The 18516-nt window shown below is 36.9% G+C and overlaps 1 protein-coding gene across 2 annotated transcripts; it reads left to right on the top strand.

The window, feature by feature from the left end:
- Positions 1-2026: 2026 nt before the first annotated feature.
- On the top strand, positions 2027-12294 carry LOC113151541. 2 transcript variants are annotated; one of them, XM_026344464.1, is made up of 12 exons: positions 2027-2329; positions 4460-4542; positions 4956-5056; positions 5144-5266; positions 5356-5467; positions 8071-8128; positions 8716-8762; positions 10058-10242; positions 10486-10569; positions 10771-11021; positions 11545-11649; positions 11728-12294. In XM_026344464.1, exons 2-12 carry the CDS (start codon positions 4464-4466, stop codon positions 11756-11758), a joined length of 1176 nt encoding a protein of 391 aa, XP_026200249.1. In that variant the 5' UTR covers positions 2027-2329; positions 4460-4463; the 3' UTR covers positions 11759-12294. The 2 variants fall into 2 exon arrangements, with proteins under 2 accessions (XP_026200249.1, XP_026200248.1); XM_026344463.1 differs by lacking the exon at positions 2027-2329 and adding an exon at positions 2967-3094.
- Positions 12295-18516: the final 6222 nt, after the last annotated feature.

Below are 18516 nucleotides of genomic sequence, written 5' to 3'. Positions count from 1 at the left end.
TTCTTTTTATCTCTTTTCTTCTCCGCCCTCATTCCCATCTCACTCCCTGAATGTCAGTCACAGTGCAGCAAGCAGTTAGTTTCAATAAATACTGTTGAAAGCTGCGGTCTGACTGGGTCTACTTAAAAATCACCTGCACCTGTGATTAAATCATGACAAGATATGTAGTAAATGTAGTTGTAAGTGAGGGTTGGTGTCATTTTTCCCATTAACTAATGAGTGTAACCAACACTTGATATTAACTCATGTTAAAGTATGAACATTAATGACATTTAGCAGAAATTACTATATTAAAAATATATATATATATACAGGTGCTGGTCATATAATTACAACAAAAAGTTGATTTATTTCACTAATTCTGTTCAAAAAGTGAAACTTGTATATTATATTCATGCATTACACATAGACTCATATATTTCAAGGGTTTACAACTCGCCTGACCTTAACCCCTTAGAAAATCTGTCGGTTATTGTGAAGAGGAAGATGTGATATGCCAGACCCAACAATGCAGAAGAGCTGAAGGCCACTATCAGAACAACCTGGGCTCCCATAACACCTGAGCAGTGCCACGCCACATTGCTGGGGTAATTCAGGCAAAAGGAGCCCCAACTAAATATTGAGTGCTGTACATGCTCATACTTTTCACGTACATACTTTTCAGTTGGCCAAGATTTCTAAAGATCCTTTCTTTGTATTGGTCTTAAGTAATATTCTAATTTTCTGAGATACTGAATTTGGGTTTTTCATTAGTTGTCAGTTCTAATCATCAAAATAAAATAAAAAACACTTGAACTATATGAGTCTGTGTGTAAAGCATGAATATATTATACAAGTTTCACTTTTTGAACAGAATTAGCGAAATAAATCAACTTTTTGATGATATTCTAATTATATGACCAGCACCTGTTTATACAGTAGAACTACACTATGAACTGTTTGAACAATTTTTGTCATAGTTGTATTTATGTGGGCAAATCCAGTTAAAGCCAATCAGTGTTAACTCCATTTTATCTTAACATCGTAAATTGTTTAGATTTGCTAATAAAACAAATTAAATTAAATTAAAATTCAAGATTCAAAAACTTTATTAATTCCAGAGGGAAATTGTTTTGCCTCATTACAGTTGTTCTCAACACAGACAAAAAGAAAGGGAACCACAACCAGGAAAGATCCAACACCAACATAAATACATAATAACATCAATACAGCAAACTCAGTATATGTACAGAATATGGGATGAATGAACATGGGTCAATAATTATAGTCCAGGGTGGCATGAGTGTCAGTTCCCCCACACTTTACATAGGGGGAGGAGATGTACAGTTTTATGGCTACAGGTAGAAAGGACCTCCTGTGTTGTTCTGTGGAGAACTTAATGTTAATCAGTCTTTGGCTGAACGTGCTCCTCTGTCCAGCCAACACACTGTGCAGTGGGTGGGAGGGATTGTCCAGGATTGAAAGGAGTTAGGACTCCCTCCCATCGAGTCTACAATACCATCATACAGCCATGTCTCTGTAAAACACATCAGACTGTTCTCCTTCCTCACCAGAGCTGTCCCTTCGTTCATCTTATCGTCCAGTGATCTCACACTGCCCTTAATCGGAGAGGGGAGATGCGGCTTAAATCTTCTCCGGACTAACTTAGATCCTTCACGTCCTCAGTACGACCAGCTGTAATTCCAGATGTAAACAGAGGAGCTGGCTCTGTGGTGATGGAGCAGCTGCTAAAAGTATGAATCCAAACGCAACACAAAATCTCGGACAGCACGATAGGGTATAACTTAATTTCCCAAACTAGTTACTTATCTACACGGAAAACATATATAAATAAGAAAATAAACTCAAGAAAAGACGTCACAATAACTGCAAGAGGCTGCTGCGCGACTCGCGACTCGCGCCTGCGCACTCGGGTGCACAATGTGACAGCTCGGACACCTGATCCACGGCGTTTCTTTATATTTTTCTACCGGCTGCTGCGTCTCCACGAGTCATTTACTGGCACTGTCAAACCAGTTTTTACTTTAGTTGCTGCAGCTGCCACATTGTTTGGGAGTCGGTTTCGAGCTGCACCAACTTTTCTCCATCCCCGTTGTCACCGCTTTGAATTCACTTGTCGTGGGTTTTGTTTTTTTGTTTGTTTGTTTGTTTGTGTGTTTTTTTTTTGTTTGTTTTTTTTGTTTTTTTGTTTTTTTTTTGTGTGTGTGTGTGTTTTTTTTGTTTGTTTTTTTGTTTCTTTAGACCAACCTCAGGTAGATGTCTCTGACTGATATCGACTTCTGCGGGTTCTGACTTGGCCTCTTGTTATCCAGCACCTTGTGGAACCACAGTAAGACTCATCTTTTGTGTATTTAACAGCATCTATCAGCGTGTCTGCAGCTGAGACACTGCAGAGCTTATCTTTTTTTATTTTAACGTGTATCTCACTGATATCACCCCTCCAAATCCCAGTGTCACAAAGAAAGTGCTTGAATGTCTGATGTTTGTTTGTCAGAGCAGCTTCCAGCCAACTTGTCTGAACCAATTGAGGTCATTTCCCACACTCCTAACACTGCTTCTATCAGACAGAGAGAGTTAAATTATTTTTATGTAACCTTATTTAAATCCTTGTAGATAGAATGAATCTCTTGCAGTATGTATACAGTATATATATAGTGCTTACTAGTTTTTTTGATATTTGCTCAGGGTTAGTTTAAGTGGATGATTGCTTGTTGTTTTTATTTAACAGTGTTTCTACCCATATTTTTTCATAGAAGTCAGCATAAGAGACGAGTAACTTATATGATGTCTTGTAAGCAGACAATGCAGGCTCTTTTACTAAATTTTATGAATTATGTAAAATGTTCACCCAAAATTTCAAGTAAATCAAGTACTGTGAAGTAAGGGCATAGTAATTAGCTTCCACTTGGGCAGACCAGTATTTCCACAACCTGATTGTGCTTGTAATTCTGTATAACAAGTATTACCAGATCCTTTTCCTCCGCCTCTGCTTGGTGTTGACAGTTACAACTTATCTCCAGTTTTACGAGAAAAGGATTTTGTAATACATGCACAGAGCAAAGTTCAGTTGATGAGTAGCAGAAATGGAGAACAGGTAGGTTTTCCCTTTGCTCCTGATTTTAATGGATTCATGCTGGTGATGTTTCAGGTTGTAAACTTTTTATAGAGAAATAGATCATTTATTAAACAGCTGCTATTTTATAAAAGAGGTAGCTTATCGACTTAAGGCTAAAATAACAGAGCTGGACACTATGAGGTGATAGAATTATAAGATAGAAGATAGAAATGAGCTTAACATAGATTAGGCTACTGTGTAATGAACATGTATTATTATTGTACTGTGTACCGCTGATAGTAGTATTATACTGTGTGTATTTGTGTAACTCGTGTCGACAATAGTAAATACATTTAATATGCTTTATACACTATTATATCTGAAACTGATTCAAAATGATTGAATTTAATAATTGAATAAAGTAAAAACATAAATATGATATTTGAAAAATCATTGATTGTTGCTCTTCTGCTTTTCCCTGTGTGTGCTATTACAGTTTTTTTAGGAGCAAACTTGGCTAAATATTACAAAAATGTTTTCATTTGTCAAGTTTATAATTCACACAAAAGACCAAAAATATTATAATTTTTGAAATGAAATACACCTTAGACATTTAATTCAAGAGTCGTAACAATAGATTTTAAAACAGGAAGAAATATTCTGTGGTGTTAATTAACCCGGACAAACCTGACATCCTTTTCTTTTACATCTCTTTCTCTGATTTATGCAGTTTCCAGTGATATATTTTTACATTTTGTAATATCCCTTTTTTATGAAAAGTTACTACCATCTAAAAGTGGATTTTCTGGATTTTCTGGGTGGCGTCTCAGTTCCCGGAACCGAGACACCTGTCAGAAATCTGTAAACTCCAATTTCTCGGTTTTGATTGTGAAATCATTCGGAAAGTTTTGATTGACTCACTGTGACGCTGATTATGAAAGAGGTATAGAAAAGGAAATACATATCTCTCTGCTGTTTCTTTATCCTCCTGTAATATACTGCATACACTCAAGGACTTGGATTTTATTACACATAACAGTGTCAAACATAGAAGTCAATTACATTTATAACATAATATAAAATATCAACCGTACCCGTCCCAACCTTTACAGGAAACAAATTAAATGATAAGGAAATGATAATAATAAGACTTAGTGATCAAAAACCTTCTCACATGAGATTTCTTCCATCTTAATTTAAAATGTCAACTACATTCAAAATCCTGTGGTTTGTTATTTCCATTTCATACATTTTCTAACTTTATTCCTTCCACTGATGTATTTTTGGTGCAGTTTGTGTCGTGTTGGTGTTTTTATATTTAAGCAGTTGCTGATTAATTTTTGGTTGCTAGTCTTTCTGCGTCCACACCTTCAAAACACACTATAAAAGCGTAATGTGTTACAGGTTGATGATGGCGTGTGCACTGGTTCCTCTTCTCGTAACCGTCCTCCTGACTCCTGAGACTTTCGCCTTACCGTACTCTTCAGGTAAGAGTAAGGAGAGAGATTGCTGGGTTGTTCTTGGGCACAACCCACATGTAAAAAAAGAATTTTTTAATTGGTCTCGAGAAAAAATGTAAGTCTTGTACTAACATGTAGTACTATGGGCAGAGCCAGAATAGGCTCATGGATGGAAAAGGCCACAGTGCCAAAATCAGAATTGGCCAAATTTAAAGATTAAATCAATTATTATAATTATAAATAAAAAACTATGATTATTTTATTAATTATTGTGCAGGAGACTCATCACTTCAGCTTAGTTTATGTCGGTCAACCATCAATAGTCGATATTGTAATAATGATGACTATATTCTTCTTCTTCTTTACAGTGAAGGAATAAGTCATAACAAATACACCTCAGTGACTCTATGTGTTTTATTATTTATGTCTGAATGTGTCAGTGGGAGTAGAAACACCCTCATCATGCTCTCCAGGGTGGCTTCTGTTTGGTCAGAGATGCTTCGCTTTCTACCCTGTTTGGAGCTCCTGGAGCGATGCAAAAGTAAATTCACAATAAACACATTTTAATGCATGATAAGAATATGACACAGGTTTATTATTATGGTTAACATGTATGTGTGTGTTTTAGTCTTTGTGCTCTCAGACTGGTAGTAACCTTGTGTCGCTTCACACGCTGGAGGAGGTTCAGTTCCTGCGTCGGCTCACAAACACAAACACTTCTGTGTGGCTGGGAGGCTATCAGGAACGAAAGGTGAGTGGGGTTTTTATAGTGTGCTCGTGTAATGGAGGACAAACTTTGAACACACTCATGTCTCTATCTTTCTGTTTTTCTCTTTGCAGGATGGCTCTTGGTTTTGGAGCGATGAGTCCCCCCTCAGCATCAGTGACTGGACCCATAACAGGCTGGGAAAGACCAGGGAAGCCAGGGTCTGCATGGAAATGGAACCAAAAAGTAAGAGGAAACAAATCAGGAATAATTACAGTTAATATACAGTAGTAATTATTTGATTTGATATTTAGTTTTCAATGAAAAAAACAATACTAATAATGTGAAATATATGCAAAAAAGTTATTTATAATTTATAATTTTATAATAATAATTAACTTATCTTTTATTATCTTTTACACAAACAAAAACTTCTAATAACAAATAGAATGGAATAAGTTACCCTTATTAGAAAAACAATCTTAAATACTAAAAATATCACACATTTTAATACATACAAATTTATATTTTATTTATAAATAGAGAAAATAGAATAGAAAATAGTATTCTATATTCCCCCCCGCCTCTCTTGCTTTCAGAGTTCTTTTTTGGCAGTCTGAAACCCTGTAGTAAATTAGAAACGTACCTTCAAAACTGTGGGTCAACTGTTCAACTGTCACTGAATACAATATTTCTAAGCTGAAAACATGCAGAGTGATAGTGGAAAAATTAAGTGAATTACTTTTTTATTGAACTTGCACTTTGGGCAACAATAATGTCAAGCAAGTTTATCCTGCAGCAGTGGATCAGACCAGAACATGGAAGAACTTTGGCCCACAGTGTGAACGTCTCTCTTTATTTCAAAGCAACAATACACTTGTCTGTTTATAGACATATAATAATACTATATATATAAAACACTACTGTATTAGTGCAATACAAATTTGAAAATCTTTTGAAGGGTTTACAAAGCCAAGAACAGATCAAAGAGGTTCCAGTTTGACTGGCTTCAATTGATGAGAAAAAGCAAGGTACAGTTCAAAAGTGCTGTCATTATCATAAGATTCAATACAATCCAGAAAGAAAAGAAATCATCCCACCTACGGCAGTCACTGTACTTTGAGCCACTGAGTTAACTGAATGTAAATTAAAAAAACAAGTAGTTCTTCATCAGTTCATAATTAAGAACTGATGATGACCTAAAATATTCATCACTAACTATTAATCAGAGCATTGTTCTGCATGTACACACGTTCTTTACAGACAAACTAGTCCTTTGTATTTGTATTTATTATATACTAGTCTTTACTGGTAGATCCCGTAAAGACTAGCAACCTGTTTTTCAAAGGACTTCTGCTAAGGTCACTCATCCATTTGACAGGAGGAATGTAAAGCTGTGAGTGTCTATTGTTACCACAATCCACCTCTAAGATGCCTTGAAGAATGGATTGTCTCTTCAAAACACAAAAAGAAGAAGAAGACACCTTTATTTATCATATGTCATATGGGGGGAGCAGTGGGCAGCTACATACAGCGCCCAGGGAGCTAGTGTGGAGTGTCTTGCTCTAGGACACACCTGGTGTCTGTGACAGGGTTTGAACCCCGAATCTTCTGTATCTCAGGCCAATGATCTACTCATTGAGCCACCAGACCCACAGATGAAAAGTCATAATTGAGATGACATTTCCAGTCATGAGTAACATATTAATAGCAGTTATGAAAGACAATTACCTGCATATTTCCCAGGGCGGCAGCATGTTAGGATGCAGCAACCTTATGACTGTGTAATGCTGCATACATGCTAGTTTAGAACCTACATTTCTCTGTGTTATAATGTGTTACTGCATGTTGTCAGCAATACAAAAACCAGCCTACAACCTAGAAAGAGAAAGGAAGCAGCAACACTAAGGTAGATGCTATCTCCACAAGACCTGGCATCCCCACCGTCATGCTGGCAAATATTTGCTTTCCGGACAATAAACTACATGACTTTAACCTGCAGAGCTGAGCTACCCAGCACAGGTGAAATACTGTTGTGCAGTTGTTTAGACATAGATGTGAACAAAAATATCACAGGTTGTTCAACTGAACAGACTTATCTTCAGCAACTTCGAAAGGAATAAGACTTGCTGATGTGGTATGTGCATTTATATCAACAAGAAATAGATGAAATTTGTAATCATGACATGTCAGCCAAGCTATCTGCTGAAGGTATTTTTTCCATCCTGATTTGGACTCATTACTTCCAATTTGGCCTACACAGACTGATCTGCAAGCAACTGACAGCTTATCTGGGTGCTTTTTACATATATACAAACATACAAATCAGAAATGTACATTATAATACCTAAACCTCTCACACATAAGGCTGCTTAAGAACTGCTATACTTTCTTGACCATTAACTTCCAATTTCCCCTATACAGACTCAGCCGCAAGGAACTGACAGTTTAATTGGGTGCTTTTTACAACATCAACCACTCAAACTTAAAAATAACTTTCTGTTTTGTAACATACTGTATGGGAGGAGATTGGGCACTACCAGCACATTAATTATAGCAGACACACCCCTGTCAAAACTCACCAAACTGAAAAATAATTAGACCATGAACTGAGGCATAATTCAGTCCCATCACACTAACCTCAATCATACTTTGAGACTGACACATTGTTCTAAACAAATCTGCATTATATATACAGAGTATATATATATATATATATATATATATATATATATATATATATATATATATATATATATATATAGATGTTTAGTAACTTTTGGTTGCTAATGGATGGATAGAATCATAAAATAAGGTGTAAACAGACTGCTGTGTGTGTTTGTGTTTAGGTGGAGAACTGCACAGCACCTCCTGTGAGGAGCTCAGGTTCTACATCTGCTCCGCCAGGTAAGCTAAAAGTACAAAAACAAGTATTATCTAATGAACGTGTTAAAATGCAAATCTATCCATCTATCCATTTTCTGCAGGCAGGTCACAGTTGCAACAGGGTTAGAAAGTTAGCCCTGGCGTCCCTTTCCACCACAGTGTTTTTTGTGTTTGTTTTTTGCACCTATGAGCCGTTGTACCTTTCAGTGAAACAAAGAGTCTTAAATCTAAAATCTTACAATGTGACATTTTCGTTATGTTACCCAATTCTTTTTTTTCACTGCCAAAGCTCATGAGCATAATGTTGGCTGGTAAAATGGGGAAGCTTTGCTTTCCTGTTCAGTAAACCAGGACAGCTTCGACACTCCACCTTGATGATCACGTAGTCCATTTCATTCTCAACAAGTCAAGATACTTCTCTCACTTTGGTTAGCAGGTCATTACTAACCTAAAGGAGCCGCTTGTCTCTAGACTACAAATGCAAATGTATGCAAATTAAATGTAATGTCCTGATGTGACCTTATCTGCTTCCCAAAACATTCTCAAACAACCACCATTTAACAAGTGTTCGTTTGTAATCTGTCTTTTGTCTCATCTCCTATCTCCAGCCCCAGTATCACTGTTGTCCCCAGCAGCATGAAAGCATTTCAGCCAGGTGAGAGTTGTTACAGTATGGTTGATAACCATTTTATAAATTTTAAACTTGGAAGTATCTTAATTTCAGTTGCTGCCAACTGCCGCTAGATGTTGGTTCCCCAAAGTTCAGATTTCAAATGACTCCCATTCAAAAAGCATCAACTTCCCTAAAGGCGATATTACAGTCACTTTAGTCACTGGAGTACAGTCATTTTAGGCCCTCCAATAACTGAACTGGGGATAATTAGATATTAAAAGTTATTCCTCAGTTAATCAGAAGCTTATAGAAAGCAAAATTGTCTGTCATGTGGGCACTGACTGATAAATGTTTTAAGGGCAGGCAGCCTGTATCTCTCTTCAGTTCTTGAACTTGGCTGAGGTAGACTTTCATTATACAGCCTAAAAACTGCGCAGTATTAACCTGTATAAAGATTTCCAGTTAGCACTTGGAGTACATCATAGTACAGAAATAGCACTGGTAAAGTTCACTGACAATCTTTTATTGCCATCAGACAATGGACTGGTTAGATCATTTTATTACACAGACTGAAACATGTCATTGGGGTTAAAGGAACAGCACTGGGCTGGTTTTGGTTTGTATCTGTCAGATAGATTCCAGTTTGTACGTACTAACGATGAGTCTTCCATGCACACAAAAATTAGCTACAGAGTTACAGGGTTCCAACCAATTCTTTTTTACTCTAAATATGTCCTCCTATACACTTTTTATATGTACCCAGCTAGATTTATCTATATTTATCTATGAAACCAGAAGCAACTAATCAATTAATCAAACTTCACGCATGCTTAAAAGATATAAAGGCCTGGATGTCCTCCAATTTCTTTCTCCTAAATCCAGACAAGACAGGGGTTATTTTGTTTGGTCCGAAAAATCCTGATCTTTGATCAGGATGCTAAAAAACTAGTCCATACATTTGTTACTTCCAGACTGGACTATTGTAATTCATTATTAATGGGATGTCCCAATAACTCCTTAAAAAGCCTCCAGTTAATCCAAAATGCTGCAGCCAGAGTTCTGACTGGAATTAGCAAGAGAGATCATATTTCTCCTACATTAGCTTCTCTCCATTGGCTCCCTGTATAATCCAGAATTGAATTTAAAGTTCTTCTCCTCACTTATAAAGCACTTAATAATCAGGCTCCATCTTATCTTAAAGACCTTATAGTACCATATTTTCCAATCATTCTATCGATGTTCAGATGTTTCACTCAAAATTACAAATGTCAACCTAAAATGTTTCATATCACCATCACACATTTGTTGTTATAATTTGTTTGTCTTTCCTTCTGCAGGCATCTTTGCCAATGTGAGTTTGTTTGACGTTGTGTGGAGTAACAGTGATATGTTAGCTGAGGAGATTCTCCACTCGTCCCCCTTCCTCCGAGAGCTGGGGACCAGCCGTCTGACTGAGAAGTGCTACACCAGCTTCATTCAGCACGAGGCACTCTATCTGCACAGAGTCAGCAGTACGCTGCAGGTAAGATGTCATCACTTTTGCACAGTTGCAGACTTGCACACTGACGAGTGTTAAGGCTATGCAAATCAGAAATCGTTATTTAAAAGTGCAGTTTTTGTGCAGACCTACATGTATCAACTTGAGTTGTCAGTATCAGTACATCTGCGTGTGTGTGTGTGTGCTGTAAATGTGATTTTGTTGCGTGATGAACGGTGAACTGGTGTGACTGGTTTGTGATGAACAGACATTGTTTTCCTCCCTCAGGTACTGATTAGCCATCTGTACAAAGCAGATGACATGAGATCACTGCTGCTGGACACACTTAAACACTACAGCAGCAGAAACCAGGTGAGACACACAGGCTCCCATGTTGACGGGGTATTTCTGATCACTGTTCATACCTATAATAATCAGTTGTCAGTACACGCTAATCGTGAGTCATGTAAAAACAAGCTACACAAACTCAGAACCTGATCAGTTTCTCATGTGTGATAAACATCTGTGTGTAATGAATATGGCTGTAAAAGAAATCATTATCTCCTTGTCCAGAGCCTTCTCACTTCGCCTCTGCCAGAGTGGCTCCATTTCTCCCTCCAGGCATTTCATGATGTGGTTTTGGAGGAACCGGTCTACTGGGTGGTGGCTCTGTCAGCTCGAGCCTCCCTCCGTAACTTCCTTGCTAGGAATCTGCTCCCCCACAAGCTCAGACCTAGAACCCAGCTTGTGTCAGGGTTTGTAGTCAAAACCCTCTACCAGATGTGGAATGAAGACAGTATGAAGGAGATGGTCTGGACACACAGGTACATTAAGATTTTACATAGACGTATACAGAACTGCACTGCAAAAAAAGTTACTGCTAAAATATTCGTAAAAATGTAAATTAATTAATCAATTATTGTCGGCAGCTTCTCAGATGAGGATATTGCAGCTTATCTGTGTCTCAAATTACAGTAAATTAATAATAATTAATAATAGACTGTTTAACAGACATTACACCAAAGGATAACTTAATTAATAAATAAAATAAAATAAAAAATAAATAGATAAATACAGTTATTTAAGTTACACAGATTAATACATTAAAATTAAGTACATATAAATACAGCATGTTTGTGTTTAAACTAGTAGTAAATAAACAGCTATTGTTGGTAGTTAAAGTATATTGTCCTGATTATTAGTGCTTTTCAGATTATTATTGCTGATGCATTCATGTGCATTACTGAAACTCATCATAATCAAAATGCATTTCTTGTCAGGAAGTAGTTTAGAAACATTAGGTGAAGTTTCCTGTTTTTGCTTTATTAAATTGTGTGTTTTTGACAGGTACAAAAAAGTGATTGTTGAACACCAGAATGAGATGGATGTGTTTAAAGCCATCAACATCTTCAGAGCACACATGATCAGTCAGAAGACTTTTTACAAGGCCATGTAAGAACACACCAGTCTCTTTATTTTTGTCTGTCTCTGGTCAATGAGCATCTTTTAAAATGTGTCTTTCTGCTGCAGAACCTGTGACGCTGAGGATGAAAGACTGTGAAAAGGAGGAAGCACAGCCGGGGTAACTGAAGGGGTACAACCCACAATTCGTTCAGTTTAACTTATTTTAAGAAGTCAGACCTTAAGTCTAGTTTCATGAGCAACAAATATGAACACTGGACTGTCCAACAGAACAAAAATATTTGATCATTGTTACAGTGCCTCTCTTTTACATGTGTAGTGAATTAGATTAGACTTCTTTGGACATTCCTATTTTGTGAATACTGTGACCCATGAGGCGAAATTATGCCGACCATTTGCAAGAAATGATCAGCTTATTTGTAGAGCTTTGTTCCAAGTTAAAGCCTTTCATTACAAATGTTACTGAGGTAAACAGATGTGCATAAGTATCAGCTAAATGCACTTAAAGAATAAAGAAAATAAAGAGTCAAGTGAATTAACAAATCACAGATTTAAGTTTACATTACATTTTAGGAAAGGTTGTTGGAAATAGATTTTTGTAAATTAAATAAAATATAAACAACAATTAATACATTATAACACAAGATGTAAATGTTACTACCTTTGAAGGTAGTATTACTACACTGTAAAAAAAATCTGTAGTTTTTACAGAAAAAAATGTCAGCTGTGGTTGTCTGTAAAAAACATTTTAAATCTGTAGTAAATTTCCCAAAAAAAAAACATTTTAAACTGGTAAATCTCACTTTTCTTTTCTGTTGAACTGGCATGACTATGCTGCTATTAAACATTTTTTTCTGTAAGATTTACATGCAGTTGTTGCTTATTGTACGTTGAATGTCATTCAAAATCAATAAAAGATACCAAAGAACACTATTTAACTGTAAAAGCCTTGTTATAGTCCTGTCTTCAGTACATTCTTCCCCTCATTTTAACATAGCACCAAGCCATAGGCAACTCGTGCCTAAGTGTATTTAGATGCTCATATAATTAGAATATCATCAAAAAGTTAGATTAAAATTAGAATATTACTTAAGACCAATACAAAGAAAGGATCTTTAGAAATCTTTTAAAGATCATTTCAGAACAGGAAAACCATGGTCCTTAAACTAAGTACTGGTACATTTGGCACTGTGTGCAGGTGCCAAGTCTCTTTGTATTGATCTTAAGTAATATTCTAATTTTCTGAGATACCGAATTTAGGTTTTTCATTAGTTGTCAGTTCTAATCATCAAAATTAAAAGAAATAAACCCTTGAAATATATGAGTTTGTGTGTAATACATGAATATAATATACAAGTTTCACTTTTTGAACAGAATTAGTGAATTAATCAACTTTTTGATGATATTCTAATTATGTGACCAGCAACTGTATAGCAGGCAAAGACAAGAGTTTCCTCTTTTTTAGAGTGATCTTTCTATAACCAACACATTGAAAACATTCCAACATTAAAAAATCCATCCATGCTGCCACACCTTTCCCCTCACTGTGCCAACGCAACACAATAACATGACCTGAAATGCACTCAACTGTCCATTAGGCAGACATGTAAATACAATGTCAACTTATGCGTAAATAGCCTCAAATAAAATTAAAACTTGAACACAAAACTTACATATTAGTAAATCATCATTTTCTTTCAGTGTGTGTCAATGTGTTTTGACACGCAGAAAAAATAACCTTTTATCAATGTCCTATATTTTTGGCTCTAACTATAAATTAATCTGTCCATTCAGTGTAAAAATACACACACACATACATTGATCAGCCACAATATTCAAAATCATCTAATTGTCTTTCGTTTAACCACTTTTTCTGTGAGAATATTTTTAATATATACCTAGTTTTCCTGCTTCCAACACATCACTGTACCAAGAGTAGTGTATGTAAAGAATATTTTACGTAATTTTTATCATTACCTATTGTACATAAAACTGTAAAAGACTTGTTATAACCCTGTCTTCACTACATTCTTCCCCTAATTGTTTAGATGGGAAACATAGCAGGCAAAGACAAAAGTTTTGCTCTTTTTTAGAGTGTTCTCATCTGTAACTAACACACTGAACAAATTCCCCGCTGCCACACCTTTCCCCTCACTGTGCCAACCCACATAACGCAACACAACCTGAAAAGCAGCTCAGCCAGCTATATAACAAATGAGCAAAAGACTACTACTGTCTACTAGCCATGCGATACGATTTCAACTTATGTGTAAATAGCCTCAAATTAAATTGAAGCTTGAACACCTAACACTTAATCTGTCAATCTGACAATGTTTTTGTCATGTTCTATGTTCTCTACAATGAAGACGATTCTCAGATGTTTTAAATTTCTCTGGCTATTAGCAACACTCATGCATGAGTTCTTTTATCAGGGAGAATATAAAAATACACACACATAGACTGATCAGCCACAATGTTAAAACCATTTAATTTACTTTCCTTTAACTACTTTTTCTGTCAGAATATACCTAAGATATACAAATTTTTCCTGCTCTCAACACATCACTGTACCAAGATTAGTGTATGTAAAGAATATTTTATGTAATTTAAACCTAAGTTAAGCTAAGCTAAGCTGCTTTTTGTATTACAGTTTTTCTGAATTAAAAAAAAACATCTATCCATGCAGGGTCACAGGAGTTCAGGGGCCTATCTCAGCTGATATCGTGCGAGAGGACAGGCTGCTGCGCCAATTAAGACAGACAACATTTGACAGTCACAGCCAAAGGGCAGGTTAGAGTCATCAATTAACATAACATGCATGTTTTTGAAGGAATGAAGAAGTTAAAAAAAAGACAGAGTACCTGGAGAGAACATGCAAATTTCCCACAGAAAGTCACTCTGTCGTCCTGTGAATTCGAACCAGGGTCTTTTTTTTTGCTGTGAGTACAAATAACTACACCACCATGCTGCCGGTTAAAAAACACAGTAATCTATAGATTACACATAGAAATAAATGAAAATATATAATTTAACATATTCCTACTTTAGAATTAACAGTAGTGTAAGAAATATTACTGTAAATAATGCTTCTTTGTTTTTCTATTTACATTTTTATCATGTCATGATTTTACAGCACTTTACTGACATTTTACCCTAAAAAACGTTTTGTGCAGTGTTTTTTACTGCTAAATTTACAAAGCAGTCAGTACTGTACACATAGTGAAGGGGTGTTAATACTAGCTGAAGCTCCTGTAAGGCGTTGTATGTGTGACAGTTGAAATCTTCTTTCGTGCAGCACTAAACTTGGCGCTTCCTACAATTACCAATCTCTTACTGTGTTATTACCTATAATACAAGACTTTGTTACTGTCAAAGTGGAGTATAAATGAATCATCCTGTCAAGTTTATTTTTTTAACTTGAACAATAAAAGAGTGAGTGAAATGTTTTGTTTATGTGTGTTTTTGTTGATATCTCAGGTCAACGTCACACACACACAGTTTTGACGATGACAGAGATACAAACAAACATCAGCAACATCTGTCTCCCCCTGCAGGCGGAAACTGGACACTGCACCCTCACTTACTTCTACTGCTGCTACTTTACGACTATTACCACGACTTTTAGTACTACTGCAATCCTGTACTGCGACCAGTAACTTTTAGTCAAGCACTGTACTTAAGTGAGTACAGTTCTGAGGTACTTTACTTGTGTATTTCCATTTTATGATGTTTTTACTCCACTGGATTCATCGGACAAGATCATTATAAAAACGTTTTCTGGAAAGAATGAGTACTTTTGGTAGTCATTGGTACCTTTGGTACTTTTTATATATTTTGCCAACTATTACTTTTGTACTTTGTAGTAACACCTTGAATTTGGAACATGCTGTATTTTTTTACTTCAGTAAAAGAGTTTTCCACTGCTGACTGCTATTAGACTATTAATATAATTACTATTATTTATATGTGTATTTGTACTGGCTGTAACAGCTTGTCAGCTCTGACCAAAATACTCACTAATACTGCACTATTACTACTTCTATTAACACTGCTTTTTAACTTTTACACCAACTGCTACTAACATTATAGTACTACTGTAAGTACTGTAAGGCTTCCATGACCTTTACTACAACTGTAATCCTACCAAACCCTACTATTATCATTACTGCTACTACTAGAACTGTGTCTATGACTAGTACTAGATTAGATTTGACTTGAAATGCAGTATTTAACCAATATTTATAGTACGTATAAATACTATAACGACTATTACAAAGCTTCCACAGGGTACTAAAGCTGAAATATATATATATATATATATATATATATATATATATATATATACAGTACTAGTACTGTTTCTATAAATACTAATACTGTTACACTTACTGCTATTACTATTATTATTACTACTTGTCGAATAAACTACCACCAATACTTCTTCTACTACTACAATTATATTACCACTACTGAGCATACAGCTCCTTTTTCTAATACTACCATGACTGCTACTACTACTACTACTACTACTACTGCAGTGCTCCGACTACTTTCGCTACAGCTGAATTCATTCATGTAGTACATGTACTGCAAATTCTACAAATTATTATGTTTAACTATTTCATTCCTATAGGATCCTCAGCTGCACATAGAGTTCATACAGTTCATACTTCCTGCTACTCCTTCAACACTGTCAGTACTTCTGCAGCTATACCATTACTATACAACTATACCAATAATACTGCATCTACTATGGTTGTGTTCTTCTGTAGTAGTGGAACTTGTACCAGTACCATTTCTTTTTCAGTAGTACCTGTACTACTACTTGTACAAATGCTTTTATTGCTGATACATGAGTGTTGTAAAACGTGTTACTCTAATAGTTCGTCATCTAAAATCCAATCACAGTAGTAGTAGTAGTACTAGTAGTAGTAGTAGTAGTAGTAGTAGTATTCTTCCAGGTCATGGGGCCCATTCATCTGTATGATTACCCACATGTGTGTCCACCAGCACCGAATACACAACACAACCTTTGCTTTTCGTGCCCAGAGACAGAACCTGAAGGGACGAGCTCAGAACATACAGTCAGTCACATTAGGTCCCATCATCCCAAATGTTCTGTGGGCCCCAAAGAGGGTCCTGATGCTGGTCCCACCGAGGTCTGAAACTTTCTATCTGATTAAAACAGCAGCAGGAGCAGATTTCCTCCAGTGTTACAGGTTTTCAGTCTGTTTCTCCCTCAGAGAGGAGAGAGAGAGGGGAGAGAGAGAGGAGAGAGAGGGGGAGGCGGAAACCTCCATCTGCCCTGCTCGGTGACCGACCCGTCATCGGAGGAGACACGGTTCATCTCCTCACCGTCTTCATTTTAGTTTTTTACTTTCACACCGTCACCGAGGAGAAACTGCGGGGACGGTGTCATGAAGGAGGGACTGAACCATGGAGGAAATCTATAGTCTATATATAGGCTGTGCCCCGGACTGCACCACCACCACCACCACCACCACCGCCGCCGCCGCCACCTGCGCCCCCTAGTACCGGTAAGTCACCGCGGGGAGATGAGAGTCGTTCGTCCGCTCCTTAGCGGATTTAGCGCTAGCGGTGTCCCGTTATCGACGCTAACTGACCCGTGAAAAGGACTTTTGAGGTCCTGCGAGGTCGGGGAACCGTTCAGCCATGTTGCGGGGAGGCGGGGAGGCGGCGGTGGTGGGGGGGTGGTGATGGCCGGGCTCCTGACACCTGCCCCGGTTACTGGTAACAAAGAAAATACTCCGGTTGAACGTCGGTGCTTCAGCGGGGCCACATCCCCACCGCCATCCCGCACCGGGGACTGACTTTGTGACTCGGTGTGGCGGGGTCTGCCTGTTCAGCCATGTTGCGGGAGGTGGGGGGGGGGGGGGGGGGGATGACTGGCTAACGGCGGGGCTCCGGGGGCTTTGACACCCACCGACCGACACCGGGGAGAGGGGTGACGGGGCTGGGGGTGATTCTCGGTTCTCCTCCCGGGATGCGGCGGCAGCAGAATCCCGGACTGCGTCGCCTAGAGACCGAGACGGGAGGCTGAAGGAAACGGGGTCGACCAGTGAACCGAGGATGGATAGGTTGTTGGTTTTATTTATTTTATTTTATTTCAGTCCAGTCGCACAAAATATTGTTTTATATTTACATGTATTTATATTTTACATTTTAATTATATTTGTTCATTTGAATAATTATTTTTTATGAGGGTGGTCTGTTTATAATTTATTGGTTTTCTTTCACATGTAGTTTTTAATGATTTTTTTAAATTATTACAATGTTTTCCATATGATTATTCTATTTTTTTATTATATTATTTTCTCACCTTATCATTTGGTTCAACCAGTACCTGTTCTAGTTTCTAACACACCAAGGTGAGGTCTTCACATGTCAATTCAAACATACTACTGCACGACATGTAGCTATGACCAAAAAAACATCCGATTCTAACATTTGAAGAGCTATCTTTGCTTAAAAGTCACCAACCTATTGATTAAGTGACTCATGTTTGCACCTCTTATAGTCGTCCCTTTGTGTAATTAATAATTTTATTAAATTTTGTTGTTCTAAAGTAACAATATGAGACAAAAATGTGAAAAGGTTTTTATATTCTATAGCCCCAACCTGCAAAAATGTTTACAATCACATTTGTATTTATTATTTCATGCATGCTTGATGTAAATGCAGCAGTGGGGTGTATTTATTCTCAAATAGAATATTAAATACCATTAATTACATTTTTTTTTTTTTTTTGCTTTATTTTTTACCTAGCTTGGGGCTATTATTTATTATGTAACAGGATTTTTTTTTTTTTTATTCTTTATAGTACAAATCAAGGCTAATGTGTTAAGGTTCCTTTTTTTTCCACTGCAAGGGCAAGAA

The sequence above is a fragment of the Anabas testudineus genome, chromosome 18, assembly GCF_900324465.2.
Source record: "Anabas testudineus chromosome 18, fAnaTes1.2, whole genome shotgun sequence".
Classification (NCBI taxonomy): Eukaryota; Metazoa; Chordata; class Actinopteri; order Anabantiformes; family Anabantidae; genus Anabas; species Anabas testudineus.
This window is presented reverse-complemented; position numbering and strand designations above follow the sequence as displayed.